Here is a 23,279-nt window from a genome sequence, read left to right on the forward strand (position 1 = left end):
AGCCCTGTTGACATTGTGCATCCGTTAATAACTCGGTAGAAAATGTATTTTATAACATCCTCATTTAGACACAGTCAAACATTCAGCCCAAATGCACTGGAGAGACCTGAAACGTGTTCCCAAAAATGCTGTTTGCACGATTTGATTATTATCATCATATCCAAATACTTTATAAATTCTAAACCTTCTCTGGTGTTTATTGTTTTTAGAAAATATCTAAAATCTTTTAAAAGAAAATATCTTGTAAAATAAAAGTTTGATTTGGCTTTAACGGTTTTATTTATGTATAGGCCTACCTAAACTGTTATAGCTTGCTTTTGCTTGTTTTATATTGGTTTATTTATTTAATGCGATTTTATTATATCCGATAATGTAATTCTTTAAATTATATTTCAATGTGGCTTAGGCTTATCAAGATATGACACTTGTTTTGAGTCTACAAAAGGTAATTTGTAAAGTGTTATGTCTTTCTGTTGTATTCATATGGTGTATTATCTGCAAAATAAATAACAAAAAGAAAGAAGCCGCTAGCAGCATCCACAGAGCTGTGAAGAGAGCGCTCTTTTTGCTCGGTCACTGCGTAAAACATATGCTGGATAAGTTGACGGTTCATTCCGCTGTGGCGATCACAGACTAATAAAGGGACTAAACCGAAAAGAAAATGAATGAAGAATGAATGAATAAATTAATAATAATAAAATAAAAATAAGGTAATAATAAACACAAATGCCGCGTAAGCGGCCTTTTTTTTAGAGATGGTACATTTGAATTGCCTCTTCCCACTTCCCCCACCTCGAAATTGAAAGTTGCAAAGAGAACTCAATAGCAAAGATCATAGCCCATTAACACATCAACACATAGTTCATTTACACATCAACACAGTGCAAGTTTAGCGGAAGAATGTCAAATCAGAATCACGCAGATGAAGCACACCAGCTACTACTATGAAACTATTAAAATTGTTTTGTCATAAATTTGCTTATTTGCAGCAGCTTTTTTTCGCGCAACAGAAAAGCGGCGTTGGGAAGCCGTCAATGAATAAAAACAGGGTCAATAGTGAAAATCGGCTTTTCATTGTATCCCCAAACTGTGCATAGTTCAGCTGCAAGTTACTGTACGTCTTTTTTTGGAAAAGCACCCCATGTCCGCTAGTGCCGCGCGCCTCTTTCTCTGGGCAAAAATGAGTTGATTTTTAAAATAATAAATATATAGATTAATTAAATTTTCAGCAAAAGAGACATTTATTTCATATTTCACTATGCATTTCATCTGATCTTTATAGCTTAATTAAACACATATTGTCAAAACCCACACATAGGCCTATTGTATGAAAATGAAAAGGGCATTTTTTGTTATTATTACACTACTATTTGTTATTTGTTGCCTAGGCTATTTTCACATTTGAGGTGCTTTATTGGCATGACAAGTAACTGTACATTCGTTTTGCCAAAGCAGTGCGCGTCTCACAAACAAGACAGTGCAAAAAGGGCAGTAGTGCAAACAAATATGAAAATAACATATAGGCTAATAAAAAAATGATTAATAAAAATAAAAATAGAATAAAAAATAAAAATATAATAATAAAAATAAAAATAGATTTTTGATAACATTAAACAGGATAAAGGTAATAATAGTAGCCTATTATCAAAAGTAAGTCCACATAAAGAGTTCCAGTATTTGTGTGTTGGAGACAGGAGCGGGTATTGTTGGGTGAACACACAGCAGCACACACACTCCCCCAGTAAGATGGGTTCTGTTCGACAGGGACTCAAAGTTGTTTTGTATGTGTTGGATTATCGGGTAGAATTTCTCCCGGATCTCGGAGTATTTAGTGCACTCGGGATATGCAGCTCCGTCTCAATCAGCTGCTGAGGGCACAGCCGCTTCTCCACCGGCAGCCATGTTTTTTTTTGTGCGGCCCGTCTTTACGGCTAGCTGATGTCCGCTGCCCGCTTCTAACATGTTAGAAAATACTGCAAATCAAGCTGTCGTATCTCCCCGCGGTTGAAATTGTTCGTTATTCCGAAAAAAAGAAGAAGAAATATCAGCGCGCAGTAGTTGCTTTCTAGATTATTTAGGCCTATATTCAGCTGTTTTAATCTTGCAATTCTGATAATTAGAGATAATGTCTGTTCAACTTGTCTGTCATTTATTTCTCATTTGCTACTTATTTTATTAATTTGTTGATGTTAATATACTACATAGTCTTGTATATGCATATCTAAAATCCTTTGGCATTCAAATTTGCTTTGAACTTGAAAGAGAGAAAGAATCGGATTTTAGCTGTCAGAGCACATTGCATATGCTTTTTTTGAAATAACATTTATTTAACAAATATTTTAGCACATCGAAAGTAATTAAATTACCTGTCTTTTGATTAAAACCTTTATGCAAAAAGATCAGAAAAAAAGGCAATATGCGACACATGACATGCATCGCTCTCATGCCACGTTTTGAGGATAAATTCGCTTTTAGGTGCTGCTTTGAATAAAATAAAACTATTAAAAAGCACATTAAAGAATACTCATAAAATAAAACCTTGATAGAGGAGTATCTTATGAAAAAACACCAATTGACGGGCTCTACTTTCGGTTTTAAAAGAATCAAGCAGCTTTAAAAATATAATTTGCTGAAGAGAAATGACAGGGAAAAAAAGATTGAACATATCGGGACTGTCAAAAGAACATTCCTCTTTGATATATTCTTTCGACTCCGACACATCAGCAAAGATTATGAACGACGGAGTGTCCTCCACTGCTTCAGTGGCGTGTCCCGCTGGTTATAAACGAGGAGGCGGAGAGAATGCGCTGCTTAGTTTCGGCTCGATATATTTAAATAAAAACTAACAACGAGCTGCTTATAACGCTCAAAAAGTTAAACTCAAATGCACAACCCTTGTTGGTTGCACCTGCAGGATGCACAATGAACCTAACGCGCCATAATTTTAATTCTATATTCGTGAAGAATGAGCCAACCGCATATGCTTAGTCAGTCCTGTTGGTCGGGACTCTGCTTTATAACTTATTAGTTTATTACAATAATCACACTTAGCTTTGCCATTGTTCTTCACATATAGCCACTCAACACATCTTGCGGTCCATCTTTAATGTTTAGATTATTGAAGGTGCTATTGACGTTTTGAGAAAAAAATTAATAGTACTGAAACTAAATTATTAAAAATAAACTTGCGGGACAAGGCAAGCACATATCTTAGCCGTTTGTTCACACTCTGCCTGTATTAACATAAATGCTGTATTTTAATATAGCTTATTTTGATTAATTAGCTTTAACTGACAGCCTTTTCTTCTTTTTCCGCGGTTATGCGGCATTATATTTCACACGCATATGCAAGGTGACTGAATATGAAAATAAAATACAAAACATACTGAGCCATTAAGTAAAAAAACAAAACAAAACAACAGTTATACTTTAAAGCAGAACATTGTCGTTTTGAAACAAAAAAACGGAACTGAAACTAAATTATTAAAAATAAACCTGCCAGACTTAATTTATGTAATATTTTCATTATTCATTTATTTTCATTATTCGTTTATTATTATGTACTATAATTGAAACATAAAATGAGATCGTAAATATAATCAACAACGAAAATGTAAATAAAAACGTAAATTAAAAATATAAATGAACATGTCTAGTCTTAGTTCTATCAAAATAGCAAACACTACATCTCTCTATATTTAGACTAAAAGACTGCTTTATTTATTTATTTATTTATTTATTTAAGACTAATTATTTGTACTGAATGTTTGTGCTTTCATTTTAGTTGTCTTTCATTTCTTCAATTCTATTTTCCAAAACGAATCCTCTTTGCACTTAATAAGTTTACAATAAACCAGGTAAAAAAAAAATTAAATGTAAGTTGAGGTGATCGCAAGTTCACAACTGTGAGGTGATGTGCTCTATCGGCAGGATAATCTATATTATTTTGCTGTTTTTCATATGCGCACGTTTAAGATTTGAGATTATAACATTGCCATGATAGTCAAAGAAATCAAAACATTATTTTCACCCCAACGCAATTTAATCGGGCACTGAAGGCTAATAACTTAATTCTTATATTAGCTTTTTGACTTCTCACCATGTATCTTTTCTACAGCATAGTATAGTGTAAGAGCATGTCTATTACCAGAAAAACTAAATTAAAATTATATTTTAATTGAACACATCACATCACATACAGTAAGCTACGCCTACAGAACAGTCTGTTTAGCATTGTGAAAAGGCAAAGCTGAATATCTGTGGTTAAAGTGCCACCCAGCGGTCAAATGCTGCTGGCGCATCAAGCACCGCCGTCGCCGCGGCATGAATGGCGGTACAAGGAACACATTGAAGTAGTAACATCTGTATGAGCGAAAATGCATTTGCTATTTAAACAGCGTGGCGGAACACATCAAAACGACTCTTGCGCCGAGCTGAAAGTAGCAAATAACAATTGCCTCGTGCCTTGCACCACATTTCGCCGGGTGTATGATAGGGCCCATGGTGTGACTAGTGCAGTAAATGTTTTCAAAAACAGTACAACCTATGATAAATGATATATTTAAAAAAGAATGTCCTATTTTAAAATAGCTAAAACATTGCTATCATCTATGCAGACAAAGACTAGATTTGATGAGAGAAATGTATGACCGAGCAGCAGAAGTGCCCAGTACGGCTGTGGAAGACTGTGATCATATCATGTCCGGTGGCGACCCTTTCTACGACCGCTTCCCATGGTTCCGTCTGGTTGGTCGGTGAGTATTCAATATGTCGGACTCACATGCTGTGCCAAGTGGATGCTGCTATCCCCACTGAATATCACTGGAAACTACCTATGATTTGCATTGTGCTTTTAACAAGGTTTCCTTCACTGTTGAGTTGAATGGAGAGCTTTGGGCAGCCAAACTTTGGACTTGGACACTGCTCACAAAAAGCACTAGAGCATTAGCTGAACACAGATTGGGAAAATCAAGGCTGGGTTACTTACACATACATATGGGTGATTCTATAATTCAACATATATTTTGTGTTTCAAAAGGTTAAGGAAAGAAATTTACAAAAATTATTTATTTTCAATATCTTATTGAAAACCTATTCAGTTTAATGAATCATGTCATGTTACTGGCGATTCTGGTAAATGTCGTCAGCATTGTTAATCTACTTTAGTAGCAGAGTTTGACAGTAATATAACTGATGATTTTGACTCAGGCTTTTTGGGAATAGTGCCCAGGGCAACATTTTTGAGAACAGAGAATATGTGCCCAGGGTTATCTTCATATGGGCAGTTTTTCTGGTGTGACTGGTTTGCTCGATAGCTCGACACTTACAGCGTCGGACTTAGAAGATAGAGTGGAGCAGGACCAGGTTTCAAGTCCAGTGAAGGACGGTTCAAAAAACCAGGTTAAATGAAACCCAAAGCAAAAGCAGTGTGAAATTGTGATAAAAGGCTTTTCTCTTCTAGTTTGCTTTTGAAAACACTATTGGTTGGGTGGGACCAATATGGTTAAGGGGTGGAAGGGTCAGTCTGGCTGGCTTCTCTCGCACAGATGCTCACAAGATGAAGAGATTGAGATTGGCAGAAATGTACATCAGTGGCCTCTGGTGGATTAACAAGAAATGGCAAGTATGAGAGAACGTGCTCCAGTAACATATTTGAGATTGTCAGAAATTTACACAGTGGGCTTTAGTGGAATTGTGAAAACAAAAATGCAAGAACAGGTAGTCCAGATACATATTTCTCAGTTCTTAGAAATGTAGCTCTGGACACATAATTCCAATGAGCCTGGGTTGGATCATTTTAAACTTTTTTGGGGCCAAAAACTACACTTGCTAGAGGTCATGTTCACTAATAAAAGACTACTGTGTGATTAGTATTAAATTCTGTACTCCTTTTGATGCTCGGGTAACAGTTTTGACGTTTTTTTCAAAATAACTCTTGGTTTAAGAACTTTAAAGATTGAAATATTTTCTATATATGTAAAATTATATATATATTTTTAGCACACATACCTTTCAACGCTTTAGATACTATCAGCAAGGAAAAGGGACAGTTACCTAACCCTATATGCTGTAGGAGATAATGACAAAGAAAGGCACGGTAGCACAGTTAAGTCCAGATTTATGAACATTTTTATCAGGAAAAATGAATTAAGTCATTTAATGTTGTAGAACCTAAAACATATGCTGGATAAGTTGGCGGTTCATTCCACTGTGGCGAACCCAGATTAATAAAGGGACTAAGTCGAAAAGAAAATGATTGAATGAATAGTAATGATAACAATAAGACGATTTTAAACTGTTCTTTTAAAACTATTTCTGTAATCGAATAAATAAGCAAACAAACAAACAAAGTAGTGTGATTATTCTATTTTGGCAACACAAAAAATGTAAGAAAATTTAGTAATCTATCATAATCTATTATTATTGTTAATCTTATCAATAAAAATAGTAAGAAGATTTTGGATCCAGTTTCTTCTGAATGAATCAAAGAAACACAAAATGATTAATAATATTTTGTTAGCCTGAAACTATAATAAAATAAAATAGACTATGTTTACTAATAACAGAACAATTATGAAAACATAATTAAATCAATTGATCATAAATTAATATCAGGAAAAATGTTATCAGCAAAAATACATTTCTAGGTAATTTAATGCTGTAGAAGTAGGATAATGACTAAAGATAAAATATAGTAAAAATGTTACCTTCTTTATATTAAAAATATTTTGATCTCACAGCAATACATGATGACAATACACTCGAATTCTGACACCAAAAAAACACATTTTCCATTATATACAACTTTTTCTTGGCATAAAATATTCATAAAATGATTTGCAGTTTGTTCTGCGTACACATTTTAACAATGCATGCATTTCTGTGGATTGAACCAATCTACCAGTCGAACTACACAAATCCCAAATGGTTAGAAATCACGATTGTCAGCTATATGACACTTTTATTGCAGAAATGATTGTATCATTATGACCTACAGCATCTTGTGATCCCTGAAGTGAATGTTTAAAAATAACTGAAAACATAACCACTTCAAAACATCAAGAAACAACACCAAATGCACCTGCAATTACAGAATCCCCCACACAGCGAAGCCTCTGACGTGTGTGTGCATGTGTGTGTGTGGTGTTGTACTAACCCAGTTCCCATGTCTCCGGCTGCACCAGCACTCCCATTCTCAACACGTGCATGAGCGAGCGCATGAGTGGCCTTACCCTCTCCCCCACCCTTTCCGACCCTGACTCTGACATAACCGAACTCGCCGATGAGCGGCATTATGGGAAGGTGGAGGTGGAGGAGGAGGAGCTGGAGGACCTGGACGATGAGATCTTTGTGGAAGACAATGGCTCTGAGCTTGGGAGAGAGGAGGAGGAGGATGATGATGATGATGGTGTGGGCGAGCGCTGCCCAGGTGTCAGCGATGGCCAGGACCCCTTTTACGACCGCTGGCCTCTGTTCAGTTTAGTGGGAAGGTTGGTGAGGTTTCAAGAGCAAAGCTGTCAGAGGAAACTAGCTCTTTCACACTGAGACACACACGCAAACACTTGATAGGGGCTGCTGCTGGAACATTCAAACAGATGAATGGTAAACAGACAGGGGTCACTGTAGATACTGGCTAGATAATGTTCTGTTTAGTTCCTAGTAAATGCTTTCTAGTTATCTCAGTTCAAGCAAATGTTCATGACAATCAGTATTTTTTACACTGTGTTTACACTGTGTTACATCATATTTGTGTTTCTTCTGGTGCTCTACATTATACTGCGAATTTTGTTGGGATGGCATTTAATAATAATAATAATAAAAAAATAATAATAATAATATTTGGCGACACGGTGGCGCAATGGTTCGCACGTTCGCCTCACAGCAAGAAGGTCGCAAGTGTGAGCCTCGATTGGGTCAGTTGGCATTTCTGTGAAGAGTTTGCATGTTCTCCCCGTGTTTGGGTGGGTTTACTCCGAGTGCTCCGGTTTTCACCCCCAAGTCCAAGGACATGTGCTACAGGTGAATTGGGTAATCTAAAAATTTACCAAAGTTTATGAGTGTGTATGGATGTTTCCCATGGATGGGTTGCAGCTGGAAGGGCATCCACTGCGTAAAACATATGCTGGATAAGTTGGCGGTTCATCCTGCTCTGGTGACCCCAGATTAATAAAGGGACTAAGACGAAAAGAAAATGAATAATAATAAGATGATTTTAAACAGTTTTTTTTTTTTTTTTACTATTTCTGTATTTGAATAAATAAGCAAACAAACAAAGGACTGTGATTATTCTATTATGGCAACATAAATATGTAAGAAAATTTAGTAATCTATCGATAATCTATTATTATTATTAATCTTATCAATAAAAATTGTGAGAAGATTTTGGATCCAGTTTCTTCTAAATGAATCAAAGAAACACAACATGATTAATAATATTTTGTTAGCCTGAAAATAATAAAATAAAATAGATTATGTTTACTAGTAACAGAACAATTATGAAAACATAATTAATTTATTGATGATAAAATAATAATACATAATGAAATTAGATCCAAACTATTATGTGTGTGGCTACGCAGTGGCGCAGTAGGTAGTGCTGTCGCCTCACAGCAAGAAGGTCGCTGGGTTGCTGGTTCGGCTCAGTTGACGTTTCTGTGTGGAGTTTGCATGTTCTCCCTGCGTTCGCGTGGGTTTCCTCCGGGTGCTCCGGTTTCCCCTACAGTCCAAAGACATGTGGTACAGGTGAATTGGGTAGGCTAAATTGTCTGTAGTGTATGAGTGTGTGTGTGAATGTTTTCCAAAGATGGGTTGCGGCTGGAAGGGCACCCGCTGCGTAAAACTGTGCTAGATTAGTTGGCGGTTCATTCCGCTGTGGCGACCCCAGACTAATAAAGGGACTAAGCCGACAAGTAAATGAATGAACTATTATGTGTGTAGATATGCAAACAGTGATGCATTATAATGTCAACGTAAATAAATAATTAGATAAAAAATAACTGAATAGCAAATATGCAAATATTATAATTATCTGAAATATCAATTATTAACTAAGTTAATAATTTACAATTAAATGATTTTTCGTGATTAGTGCTCATAAATACATTTTTAAGAGTTTTAATTTGTGATTACATTTTTATTTTGTAAATAAAAAATATGAAACGGACGGACGGACAGACAGACAGACAGACGGACAGACAGACAGACAGACAGACAGACAGACAGACAGACAGACAGACAGACAGACAGACAGACAGACAGACAGACAGATAGATAGATAGATAGATAGATAGATAGATAGATAGATAGATAGATCTCTTTACTGTTTTCTAAAAAAATCTTATTCATAAACATTCTTTTTTTCCATACAGTATTAATAAGGACTATTTGAGTGTTTTCAAAGTATTCAGTAACTGAATGAAAGGAAATTGAGCACACAGTGTGTATTAGCAAAGTCAAATACTGACTGTGAAAATCACAATAGACCACTGGTGACAGATCTCTAATGGATGTGTGTCCTACAATGGGCAACATGAAGGCACTTGAACATGGGTAGCTCTGCACAGAACAAGCCATTCACATCAAATCTGCCTGCTTCGAACGATACAGCATTGTTTGGCAGCATAATGATTTTTTTGTCTGCTGTTTTCTGAAATGAAATGGCTGTCCTCTGCAGAAGTTTTGTTGTTTGTGTGATCTTCATAAATCAGCTGATTGTTCTGTCTGAAAAGCATACAGCGCTCAAGATGAAAGAGCTGGTTTCGACTACAGCAGTCTCAATCAGGCATGCCAGAGCTACAAATTTGTATCACGGTTTTGGATTGGCTCTCACACTCTCACTTCCCTGCGCACATGCAACATACAAGATTTGTAACTTGTGTTTTTTCTTTTGAGTTGATGGAGGTCAAACTCATGTATGTTAATGTCATTTTAATTGTTTGCTTTCCAGTTTGCATTTGGCCCAACGAGCCAAATTTGGAGTTTATTTTCTCTCACTAAAACATTTTGCTTATCTGAGCATGCTGTATTTGCGCCTCACCAATCTTGTCGAAAGCTCCTCCCCTCTGGCCACGCCTCCTGCCACTCTTGAACCCACATATCAAGCTTTGGCCAGCATCACGTTGGGATCAAGATGGCAGATATGAAGTGAATGAATGAATTTAGTTTTAATGTAGACAAGACGTAGGCCATTACAGTAGGAATTTTACACTTTCAATCAGTTACTGAATCCACATAAAATCTAAATGTGTGACAAAGCAGTTTGAAAACTTGGCTAATATAATGTGCAACAATGTCTGACTTGGCTATTTAGACAATCAATAAGTCAAAAGATATGTTGTAAACTAGCTTATGATGCAGTTCTCCTCTATATGCATGTTCTTGAAACACTTCACCAACCCCCACAGAGGCCAAAAACCTTGTTACCATCACTTTGTGTATCGTTTTTTTGAGAATGATGGATCTAATAGGCTAGTTACAGATGAGCTGCAGACCTACAGGGCACTGTTTGGCTTTCGCTGGAGCAGCTTCTTGTTTGGTTGCTTTTTTGTGTGTTTTAGATGTTGTGTTGTCCTGTGGCAGTGTGGCTGATTTGATCTTCACTGACATTTTTTCCCATTAAACTTCTTTCTCCATTAATTGTTAATCTTCTTTTTTCTTCTTTTTTTCCACCCCATCAACTGTCTCAAATCCCTCTTTTTTTCTCTGGCTCTCCTCTTTTATCCCATCATCCTCTCCTTCTTCTCCCATAGGGCATTTGTGTATCTGAGTAATCTTCTGTACCCTGTGCCGTTAGTGCACCGTGTGGCTATTGTAAGTGAGAAAGGCGAGGTCAAAGGGTTTCTTCGTGTGGCAGTACAAGCCATATCAGGTAAGACCATCCTCATGATTTAACTTGATTTAAAAAAAACTGACTGGGAACTGATATTGATGGATATCCTAAAAGGCATATTAAGCTTCATGAATAATTAATAGTAAGGCAGTATTGTTAGTCATTTTTGTAATGGTAAAAGAAGTACCTCAAGGCTCAGTATTCAGGCCTATTAAGTTTTTTATTTCATTGGTATTTTTAATGTTTATTGATTTGTTTGTTATCTTTAGTCATTATTTTATTTATTTATTTATTTTGCTGCTCCGTGTCCAGATTATATTACCAAAAGTACCACAGATTTTTGAGATAGATTTATTGTCTTCATTATATTTGGAAAACATTCTTTCTTTCTTTCTTTCTTTCTTTCTTTCTTTCTTTCTTTCTTTCTTGCTTTCTTTCTTGCTTTCTTTCTTTCTTTCATTTGTTTGTTCCGTTCGTTCGTTCGTTCGTTCGATCTTTCTTTATTTTATTCGTTTATTTGTTCTTTCTTTCTTTATTTAGCCCTCCTTTATATTAGCCTTTCCAAAATGATGAGTCTCACAAAATGGCTGTTTGCAGTACACACACACACACACACACACACACACACACACAAACATATTAGTGTTTACTGACACCATGCAACTGTGGTGATTAAAGCGGTTAAGAATTAGATAGCGTTTTTACTGTGGGCAGGGAAAACCGCACTCCTACGTCACGTTGCGGTGGGCCTCAAAATCACTGCAACTGGATTCTATTTCTAATTTTAAAAAAGAGACTTGTTGTGTTTATATCACTCTATTATGACTGTGGACACAATATACTTAAGCCCCTTTCACACATACAGACCTTTCCGGAAAATTGCAATTTTCCGGAAAGGTTGTATGTGTGAACAGGTCCTTTTTGAAAATACCGGTAAATTCGTTCTGGCTATTTTCCGGAAAGAGAAGTTGTAACATTACCGGCAATTTGCCGGAATGCTGCGCTGTGTGAATGCAGATGGAAGATTGCCGTAATAAGCGCGTGCACGTCTAGAACGTGCTGACGTGAGACGTCTGCTTTAGCCAATCACAACAGTCAGACGCATTTACGTCCGCGCGGTTTAGGAGAATAAAAGCCTTTGAACATTTTTCCAGACACATTTAGCTGCTAGTTAGTCAGATCACATTTATATATTCTTCTTAATGCCAACTGTGTAAATAATCATCGATGAGATGCTTATGATAAGCCGTTGTTTGTTTACCTTCAAGCTTTGCGTGTGCCTGTGAAACAGCCTGTAAGCGCCTGCACACGCACATATTATGAACATCTCGACATGCGAAAGTGATCCTGCGAAAGTTGTTCACAATATTGATCATCCACAGAGTTTGTAATTTAGTCAAATGTTTACAAATACAAGCGCAGCCGTTTAAAGCTCATTTGTGGTGAATGATGTCAGAATTTACCGGTATTTTGGAATGGATGTGTAAATGCTCTTTTCCGGAAAATTTCCGTAACGTCCTCGCCTGTGTGAACAGCGCTTTTTTGAATATATCGGTAAAGTCGTTCCAGAAATTTTCCAGATATTTACCGGTATCACTGTGTGAAAGGGGCTTTAGACACACTGTTGTTCAAACAGCTAACAAAAGATGGTTTTCATCATAGGTGCCTTTTAAGAAAAATTAATACCACAGGGCTTATTATTCAGACCAATTATATATTTTTTTTTTTCATTAATTTTTCATGAGTAAATCATACTCTGTTCTGTAACATTCAGCTATAATTCTTTATTTATTGTCACAGCTGATGAAGAAGCTCCTGATTATGGTTCTGGTGTGAGACAATCAGGAACTGCCAAGATTTCATTTGAGGATCAGGCATTTGAAAAGGTTGGTTGTGCCTCTGATTTTATTTTTACAATTATCTTTTTAGTAGTTTGGCCTTGCAGGCATTACATCGTTTTTCTAGATGATACAAGAATTGTTTTTTTCTTCTGCTCAGTTTCAGACAGAAGCATGCACCAGTGGGATGTCTCAAACACACACATCTGAAGAGGAGCTGCGCATTGTGGAAGGAGAAGGACAAAACTCAGAGTTGGGACTCAGTGCAGATGAGGTCAACAACAACACCTGCTTAGGTAATGAGTTATGTAGATGCACAACACGTATAACAAATTTATGCATTGCCAAAGATAAAATAACACGCCCAATTACCATTTCACTTTCGAAGCAGTAGTATGTGTGTAAACAGATAAGAGTCAGCTATTATTTGTATTCTAATCAGATCTGTTTTCTCATGCACTGCTTTATCTAGTCTCTCCAGATATTCCTGACAGTCCCCTGAAGGGTGTTCTAGAATGTCCTCTAGATGTGACTCAAGACAAATCGCTTCAGCACTTAAAAATTGGCAGCAACTTCACCTTTAGGGTCACAGTGCTTCAGGCTTCCAGCATCTCTGCTGAGTATGCAGATATCTTCTGCCAATTCAAGTAAGTAGATCTACCCCTAGTAAGTTGTATATATCCATTCATTCATTTTCTTTTCGCCTTAGTCCCTTTATTAATCAGGGGTCACCACAGCGGAATGTACAGCCAACTTTTCCAGCATATGTTTTATGCAGCGTATGCCCTTCCAGCTGCAACCCATCGCTGGGAAACACCCACACACTCTCATTCACACTCATACACTACGGACAATTTAACTCACCCAATTCACCTATAGTGCATGTCTTTGGACTTGTGGGGGAAACCGGAGCACCCGGAGGAAACCCACACGAACACGGGGAGAACATGCAAACTTCACACAGAAACGCCAACTGACCCAGCCGAGGCTCAAACCAGCAACCTACTTTCTGTGAGGCGATTGTGCTACCCACTGCGCCACCTCGTCGCCCCCATGCTGACTTCAATATTGCCAAAAAGCAGAATATACACCATGGGTTTGAAAGAAGACTACAGAAAATGATAAGAAGAGCAGCAATGTTTGTTTAAGCTCTGATAGTCAAAAACACTGCTGTGGGTATCTATTAGTATCAGAGAACACTGTGCATTTTACATATGAGAACATTGTTCATTTAACATTTTTTATTTGAAAATAAACTTAAGATTTTGGATGGAAAAATTAAAATTCAGTTTGACAAGTGTGCTTCAATACCACAGTTGGCTGATAGAAGGTGTCTTTTTGGCATTTGCAACTTTTTTCATTACATGGACGTCTACAGTATGAAAGCAATTTGGTCAAGCATTTGACTATGTCTGTAAATGGTTAAAAGTAGATAAGCTCAGAAATTTTCAGATGTTGTTTACACCTGTGTTTAATGTTGTGCTTTTGTAATCAGATCAAACTTTTTCCAGTCTTGCTTTAAATGAGCTGCTGAATCTGTGCTGTTTAATTTTCACATTTTCAGTAGATCTGCAGAATGCTACAAATTTGAAACATTTTATATAGATATTTTGAAAGTTGCCATTCAAAAACATCATGAAAAAAAGGAAATCATAGTTTTACTTACACTAATCCAAGATCATCTGATGCAATATTAGCTCATCCCCCCTGTGTTTTCCCTTCAGTTTTATTCACAGGCATGACGAGGCATTTTCCACTGAGCCATTAAAGAATACTGGTCGAGGGCCTCCTCTGGGATTCTACCACGTTCAAAATGTAATCACAACCTTTATGTTATTTACTAAAAAAGCAAATAATTCAAATATGAAATAAATCAAGCATACATTCATATGTGCTTTGCTATTATTGCAGATAACTGTGGAGGTCACCAAGTCCTTTGTGGAATACATCAAAAGTCAGCCAATCGTTTTTGAAGTTTTCGGCCACTACCAGAAACAACCCTTTCCTCCTCTTTGCAAGGACTTAATTAGGTAGGTTTTAGATTACTTTATAAAAATGTTTTTTAGTCACCATAAAAGATTGTTATGTTATGTTTTAAAGTCTCTGTGGTTTGATTAGAGCTAGGAAAAAAAAGAGATTTAAATATGAAGCCGAGTTGACTTGGATTCATTTACTTTAATCTTAAAACTGACTGTGCTTCTGTTATGAAATGAGTGCCATAAAGTGCATTGATTCAATAAGTTATATTGTTCTCTGATATCTACATGGTAGGTATGTGGCTTGGGTAAGTGCAAAAATCTCCAGAAATGTTCATTTATAAACAAATGAATTACTATAAGCTCCATTTTGACCATATTTCTAGTCAAAAGTCAAAGTAAGATATTTAGTGTGAGAAGGTATTTGGAACGGTTGTGAATATTAATGAGCTCTGCTCTGATGCTACTTCATTTAAACAGACCTTATGCCTCTTCAGGGTAGCACTACATAAATGTATAATCATTGTGTCCAGCATTTTGCATTCTGATGCGCTGTGTGTGAACAGATGGCTGGTTAAGAACTTTTTAAAGTCAGTCACACACCAGATGCAAAGCGCTGTGCCACTAGGGATGGCTGACACTAAACTCATGTTTCAACACAGCGTCGAGATCCTGAAGCGCAAGTGTTTCTCTTGCACTGCACAGAAGCATAATCCGAAACACCCAGGTCACGTGACTAAAGTGATTTAAAGCATTAGACATTTTAGAAATGTTTGAAGACGTGGCGACTCTGCATTTGATTTACATGGTCAGGAAAATCCTCTATCTCATATAGCCTAGTGGACTGTTCAAATGTCCTGAGTTCCATAAACTCCAGCTTCTTCGAAAGCTACTCACAAAACCAACCTTCTTATACACCTGCAACAGCAAATACCACCTTCATTACCGACAACAACAACATCAGCAGCAGCAATAACAGCTGCAGCAGCAACAACAGCAACAATAACAGCAGCAGCAACAACGCAGTTATGGACAGAAACGAAAACTCCGCTTTCCCCGAAACACCAGCCTCGCCTCAACAACACCCGGCCCAGCCTGGATGTCGGCCCGAGACTAAAAACTAAAAGGCCGAAGGCCCATACACTCCACTTCCGCCAGAACACAACGCTGCTTACAATCTCCATCTCCCGCTACTTCAAACCGCCACCCACCTGCTCCTGCTTTATCATACACTTCCGTCAGATCATCTTCTCTCACATCCAACAAAATGACAGTCATCGAACTCCGCCAGACTCCCCTAGACGCCGGAATCACCATCTCTAGCCGCTAAAATAACTACGGATTACTGAAACTCTATGAATCCATCTTTTCACCTCGCCAAAATTACAACCTCCCTACTCACATTTCCTTTGCATGGCCCCTTTCACCCTAGCCACAGTCACGCCACTCCCCATCTGCATAATGCTCCAGTTCTGGAATCACCCTCGATCTCCAATGCCATCAAGAACTTTATCCTATCAGAGATTCAGACAACTGGCTCCAGAAGCAGAGCTGCATCCAACTCCCATCCCTCCTTATTCAGAGATGTTATTCCCATAAATCATCCCATGCACAACCTGCAGCAAACATCCATATCTCTTATTTTACAAGCAGGAACTCCCAGAACCTCACAATCATATCTCACTGCAAGGAAAGCATTCAAGTATTTCCATTCCCTGTACAACACCACAGTCCCTAATTGTTCCCAACTTACAATCACTTCTTTCATCACATATCTCCATCTAGCTTTCTAATTGGAATCCAATTTTTTTTTATGAGTAAATGTATGGCTCCACATGCGATTCGATAGCTGATTCACAAACCAGCCCTCTTATTTAAGGCATCCAAAAAGTACCCCCCCCCAGACTCCAGGCTGCCCATTACACACAACATACTTTCCAAATGCATTGCCACACTCAAAAAAAGATGCAATATTTACACTCGCCTTTTTTGGGTTTCCCAGATGCTCCAAAATCACAGTAACATCTACATTTGATTCCAGTATCCACCCCACCATCTCAGACTGACTTTGATTGATGAGGAAATAATACCCTTCCTCATTAAACAATGTAAAACAGATCAATCCAGGAAAGGACACTTCATCTACATATTTAACATCTCCTCCCCTACAAGCCCATTCCAAACATTCCTAGCATACCTACACTATAGAAAAACACTAGGTTTTAGCAAAGTCCCTTTAAGACAAGTCATGTCACTTGGCGGCCATCTTTGAAACGCCTCTCGGGCAGTATGCTCGGGCATTCAGTCTGAATGGGGAAACATCATATTCTTCAAAACTACTTGTCAAGCTTACGATAACATTTTATATTAAAAGTAACCAATAAAAATTAAACACACAACTGTCTAATTAGTTTCATTTCTAAATGTTCGTATCACACAAAATCTGCAGAAACTCACGTCTGGTTCGAGCCCCTCCTCCGGAGAATTGTCAGTCTATAGTGATCGCTAATTGGCTCCTGTACTAGGAGGTGGGTTTTATTCACCATATAGCGATCACTGATTGGCTCCTGTACTAGAAGGCGGGGCTTCATTCGCAATATTGACAGTTACCCTTTTTCCCATTCGAAAGTTTATGAGTGACATGTCTTGTGTATTCTATAGTCTTTAGTTTCAGTCCCCTCTCCCCTCTTTTCATAGATGACACAAACCCCCCAGTAACAAGTTTTTGGTTACAAAACACTTAAAAGCAGTCCTTCACCATTCAGGCCACTCATTTAGAATCGGAGACACCACCACAGCAGCACACAAAGGATTATCACAACAGCACATACAAACACTTTGAAGGTGGTCTTTTGACATCTTCAAATCCCACATTAGCCTTAGGCACAATCATCTCAAAGAAGCCCAGAAGACCCTCACCAGCAGACACCCTAATTCCAGTGCCCAAGGGTGTGGGCTCAATCCAGCCACATCATACTCCCAAGGGCGGGGGCACTATTCAGCCACATCAACCTCTCAAGGGTGAGGCCACTACCCAGCCACATCGACTTCCCAAGAGCGAGGGCATGACCCAGCCATTTAACCTTCTTTCTTCCTTCCAGCTCTGAGTATCACTCAGCTTTCTCCCCTTGCCTTTTGGGGAGTTTCTTTGACCTGTCCCGAGTCATTAAGCATTTTGGGAGCTCTCGAGAACTACCTGATGTCGTACTCCCCTTAAGCCTAGTTCACACTACAGGGTTTTAAACATCAGCAGATCGCTGTGCCGTTCACACTACATGACTTGACTTTGTGTCTTTTAATTCCTGTGGTGTTCACACTACGCAACACTCTGTGAATGATCCACAAGAGGGGGGTCACACACTACATGATCTGACAACAACTCATTCCCCAACAGCTCATTCAAGCTACCAAACCACAGCCAATGAAATTTTGAGGGAGGAGTCGTCAGAAAAAGCTGAACACTATTGGCTGCTTGTGTGCTGATTACATCACTGACAGCGTTTCAAGCTTTGGAGAAAGCATTTAAAAACATCGTCAAATCAGCTGATTTATCAGCGGATCAATCACTCATCTGCAAGGTTCCAGTGGATAGATACACAGAGAGTTTAATTTTTGTAATTGTATAACTCTTTGAAATAAAACTAACATATTTATAACACCCTGCCGTTTTCTAACTATCTGTGTATTTCTTTCTGAAATTGTTATTTTGTTTTTTTATTACAAAATATTGTAATAAATTGGTCAAAATGACTACATGCATGTCTGATACTTTTCGCTGTGACTTTAAATATGTGTGCATTTTTTTTGCCTAGCAACTTCCTGCTAACATAAACAAAACTTTCTGATGGCAAAAACATTAATTTACTTAATTTAATTTACTGCCAGACATTCAAAGCTTAATTTTAATATCTCAATAATAGCTTTGAATGTAAATATGTTGTGACAATATGGCATTTTATATGAGAACGGTCAGAATGAGCAGTATGGTAATTCAAATAGTTACAGAATTCTAGTTCCACTGTTGATATAGCCTACTCTCATGTCTGTGTTAACACAGAATGAAGCGAGTGCACCGATGCCCATTCTGACCAATCACAGATGTTTTTGCTGAGCTCCTGAACACACAGGCATTCAGCTCATGCTGATCTGCTCTTTCATTGGCTGCAGCTCGTCACTACATCTGACCACACGAGGGGTTGAGTCGGCCGACTGCTCTGGAATATTTAGCATGCTAAATGTTGGATTTCCGTCTGCGAGGTGCCGTAGCGAGCCTCGTTGATGCGTTGTTCAGTAGTTCACACATAAAGAGTGGCGAGCGCCGAGCACCCGCAGATTTCTTCTTGATCACAGCCCGATCTGTCGGCGAGCTCGTTAACTTCCAAATCGGGCTCAAATTAGGCTTAAAATCCTCTAGTGTGAACCAGGCATTACATGCTCAATCAACCAGGCAGGAGCCCCGGGCTCAATTATCTCCGAGCTCAGGGTTTTCTCTCGGGACAGCATGCCAAACTTTCTATCATTTGCCAAACAATATCTAAGTATGAACTCTTGAAGTGAAGTTTCACCAACTAATTTTGAGAGGAGCATGTGATATGATTGACCGCAGCTGGTCTCTCATCTACAATCACTAGTTAGTTTAGATTAATTTAACTAGTTAGATTAATCCTAACTCACTATAAGTAGCCACTCACTATAAAAATGACTTCCTTATCTTCGTTTTCCGAAGATATCCCCCCATCCACCACTTCTCCTTTCTTACTTTACCTCAGGGGAGCTCTCGAGAACTACCTGTTTTAATATCGTTTAATATAAACTTATAATATAAACAAGGGGAAAATTGTATTATTTCACAACATATCAATAATGAAACATATTTGCAACGTAACTGTGTGTTTTGTTTTGTTTCAACTGGCATGTTTTTCCACTGGGATTTTACACTCGTAGGGGTTACATGAGAATGAGGAAAAAAAGTGAGCCTCAGGAAATGGCATTTCCATGCTTTTCCTTGGTATACTGTCAAAAAATGCTGTCCCAATACAATTCAATTAACTTAATTGTTTTTACAAATTTAAGTGGATTGAACATAAAACATTTTAATTGTCCTCTTAAAAAAACCTCAAGAATTGCGTTGACTCAGCTCATGCTGATGAGTTTTTTAGTGTATATAATGTATGTTCTATACATTAGTATAGTATAGTTATTTGAGTGTATCTAAACAATTTTTGAGTGTATATCCAGATTTTCATTATAGGAACATTTTAACTACATTACAGCTACTTTTGGCACCTTTAAGCTACTTTTAACAAAGTGTGTGATCTCTTCTATTTAATTTTGTAAAAAAAATCACCTCATTACCTCATTAAATAGTTTATATAACTACATGTTTCCTCTTCTAGTTCATTACGACCTATGCGAAGGCAGTTTCCCAGGGTTATGCCTTTGTCAAAGCCAGGTGAGCTGAGTTTTTTTATTTCATGCCTATTTCTGTTGGTCTGTCTGGGTATATAAAATCACATCTGTCTCCCCCTAGTGCCCGCCACCAAACTGAGCACGCTCGCCCGCTCCACCGCAGGCCCCTGCCACTGCAAATATGACCTTATGGCTTTCTTTGAGATCTGTGAGCTGGAGGCCAACGGGGAGTGAGTATCTGATGAACTCATGGCTTGTGGTATATCAGTGTCCAGTGAGTTACTCATTGAAGTCTGCATGTATGGCTGGTTATTCATATATAATGTAACCCTTGTACCTGTTTGTGTCCTTCTTCAGTTACATCCCTGCTGTTGTTGATCACAGGGGTGGAATGCCCTGCCATGGTACATTCCTGTTGCACCAGGTACACATAAATCCATCCTTCTGTTCCTAGTTTATGGTAATACTGACATATTATATCTATACCTTTCAAAGTTTTGGGGTTGGAAAGATTTGGTAATACTGTATCTTTAAAAGAAGTATTACAGACTCACCAATAATAAAACACATACAGTGAAATTTTAGTTAAAAGGAGCTGTTTTGCATTTAATTATGTTAGAATGTAATGTATGTTTGCTTTTTTAAAAATACCTGTTTTGTTAGCATTTGCCTCGAGCTTGTTATTCTGTTTATTTACCTTCTTAAATTGCATTATGAGAGCTTGATCTTTACTCTGACATGTTTTATCGATAAATTTGAGTTGTTTGAAACAGTATAGTTTGTGTTGGTCATGTAAATGATGCTACAAAAAAGCAGTGCTGGCACTTTTCTGTTACTATATAGATTTTATTCTACATACTGTATATACACTCACCGGCTACTTTATTAGGTACACCTTACTATTAGCGAGTTGGACCCCACTTTGTCTTCAGAACTGCCTTAATCCTTCATGGCATAAATTCCACAAGGTACTAGAAATATTCCTCAAAGATTTTAGCCCTTATTGACAAGCTATCAACAGGCAGTTGCTGCAGATTTGTCGTCTTCCTATCTATGATGCGAATTTTTCGTTTCACCACGTCCCAAAGGTGCTCTATTGGATTGAGCTCTGGTTACTCTGGAGGCCATTTGAGTACAGTGATCTCATTGTCATGTTCAAGAAACCTGAGATGAATTATGCTTTATGACATGGCGTGTTATCCTGCTGGAAGTAGACATCAGAAGATGGGCACACTGTGGTCATAAAGGGATGGACATGGTCAGCAACAATACTCAGATAGGCTGTGGCGTTGACCTGATGCGCAGTTGGTAGTAATGGGTCCAAAGTGTGCCAAAAAATATCCCCCACACCATTACACCACCACCAGCAGCCTGAACCATTGATACAAGGCAGGATGGATCCATGTTTTCAAGTTGTTGAGGCCAAATTCTGACCCTACCATCTGAATGTCGCAGTAGAAATCAAGACTCATTAGATCAGGCAACGTTTTTTCATTTCCTTCTTTTATTGTCTAATTTTGGTGAGCCTGTGCAAATTGTAGCCTCAGTTTCTTGTTCTTAGCTGAGAGGAGTTTCACCCGGTGTGGTCTTCTGCTGTTGTAGCCCATCTGCCTCAAGGTTGGACGTGTTATGAGTTCAAAGATGCTCTTCTGAATACCTTGGCTGTAACGATAGGTTATTTGAGCTACTGTTGCATTTCCATCAGCTTGAACTAGTCTGGCCATTCTTCTCTGACCTCTGGCATCAACAAGGCATTTGCACTCACAGCACTGCCACTTACTGGATATTTTCTCTTTTTCAGACCATTCTCTGTATACCCTAGACATAGTTGTTGTGTGAAAATCTCAGTAGATCAGCAGTGTCTAAAATACTCAGAACAGGCTATCTGTCACCAACAACCATGCCACATTCAAAGTCACTTCAATCATCTTTCTCCCCCATTCTGATGCTCAGTTTAAACTGCAACAGATCGTCTTAACCATGCCTACATGCCTAAATGCACTGAGTTGCTGCCATGTGATTGCTGATAAGAAATTTGGACAAGTGTATGTAATAAAGTGGCCAGTGAGTGAATACTACAATATATTGTTTCAGTCTACTAAAAATATCAATGAAAGTCACCTTGGTAAACTGCAGACTTAATTTTTTATCCTCAAAATTTGTCTTAGCTGAGATCAAGGTAAATAAATAGAAAATTGAAAAGCATATACATGGATTAATAAACAAAAATAAATGGAAAACTCCTAAAAATTACAAACAGTGGGCATCTGTTAACAGATATTTTACAGCCTGCTAAAATTTGAGCATTAATATTCCAAACCATACACAATATTTAGTGATATGTTTCAGGATTGTTGTAAAGGATTTTTTGATTAATTAATTCAAAAGAGATCTTTTTCTAAAAGATTTACCAGTTTTGATTTAATTTTAATTTTATTCATGCAGCTTTCCTCCTTTTATGTACTGTAGTTAGTTATTTAGTTAGGGTGTTACTTTTGTCACTTAGTAGTTTTTTTATCTGTTCTGTTTGTCATTATCATCATTTGTAATGTTTTTGCTATTCACTGTTACATTATCCTGCTACGGTCTTTAGACACTGATTTATTAGCTGCTATAACATTAATCTGTCTTCCTAGTATTCTTGTGTGAGCATACCGAAACAATAATACATGTTTTTACTCTCACTTTACATATACTTTAAACAGGCTTTGTGAGCAAAAGTATTCCTTTCTGTCAAAAAAAGTGAGTTAACCTTATTTTTTCCATAGGGCATCCAAAGGAGAATTACAGTCACTATCGCCCATGAAACCGGCAATGATATTGAGTGGAAAGAAGTTAAAGAACTTGTCATAGGTTAGATTTTCTTCCTCTCTTTCTCTCTCAAAGCTTATCAGAAGCTCAGAGGACAAAAGGAGATGTAATGACAAATATTCAGGTAGAGTTTCAGCTGACTTAGCATTACTTCCATTTTTTAGGGCGCATCCGTAACACACCCGAGGCGGATGAGACTATCATCGACCCCAACATCCTGTCCCTCAACATCCTGTCTTCAAACTACATACGGCCGACTTATGATGATAGGTACACCTCTGAAATGTTAAGAAAGATCTGTCATGTTTATGTTTTAATTTTGTGATAATTTTTAAAATATTGCTAATTATATATATATATATATATATATATATATATATATATATATATATATATATATATATATATAATATTGTA

The 23,279-nt window shown here is 37.6% G+C and overlaps 1 protein-coding gene and 1 long non-coding RNA gene across 18 annotated transcripts in view; one reads left to right on the top strand and one right to left on the bottom strand.

Annotated features, from left to right (window-relative positions):
• The window catches only part of LOC148679736 (uncharacterized), an 807,653-nt gene that overhangs the window by 672,905 nt on the left and 111,469 nt on the right, over positions 1-23,279 (bottom strand). The gene's annotated exons all lie outside the window — the stretch shown is intronic.
• kif1ab (kinesin family member 1Ab) overlaps positions 1-23,279 on the top strand; it is a 79,322-nt gene that overhangs the window by 39,074 nt on the left and 16,969 nt on the right. For 12 of the 17 annotated variants that reach the window (XM_087240730.1, XM_087240733.1, XM_087240732.1 and 9 more), the window contains 12 exons: positions 4,617-4,754; positions 10,749-10,867; positions 12,629-12,714; positions 12,827-12,962; positions 13,139-13,313; positions 14,391-14,481; positions 14,578-14,696; positions 20,039-20,094; positions 20,173-20,281; positions 20,409-20,475; positions 22,820-22,904; positions 23,027-23,132. In XM_087240730.1, the coding sequence (XP_087096856.1) occupies positions 4,617-4,754; positions 10,749-10,867; positions 12,629-12,714; positions 12,827-12,962; positions 13,139-13,313; positions 14,391-14,481; positions 14,578-14,696; positions 20,039-20,094; positions 20,173-20,281; positions 20,409-20,475; positions 22,820-22,904; positions 23,027-23,132 (1,287 nt within the window). Of the gene's footprint in view, positions 1-4,616; positions 4,755-7,184; positions 7,491-10,748; positions 10,868-12,628; positions 12,715-12,826; positions 12,963-13,138; positions 13,314-14,390; positions 14,482-14,577; positions 14,697-20,038; positions 20,095-20,172; positions 20,282-20,408; positions 20,476-22,819; positions 22,905-23,026; positions 23,133-23,279 lie in introns of all 17 variants that reach the window. The other 5 variants (XM_087240724.1, XM_087240721.1, XM_087240722.1 and 2 more) reach the window with 1 other exon arrangement.

This window comes from Danio rerio, chromosome 2 (assembly GCF_052040795.2).
Source record: "Danio rerio strain M-AB ecotype USA chromosome 2, GRCz13ab, whole genome shotgun sequence".
In the NCBI taxonomy this organism is placed as follows: domain Eukaryota; kingdom Metazoa; phylum Chordata; class Actinopteri; order Cypriniformes; family Danionidae; genus Danio; species Danio rerio.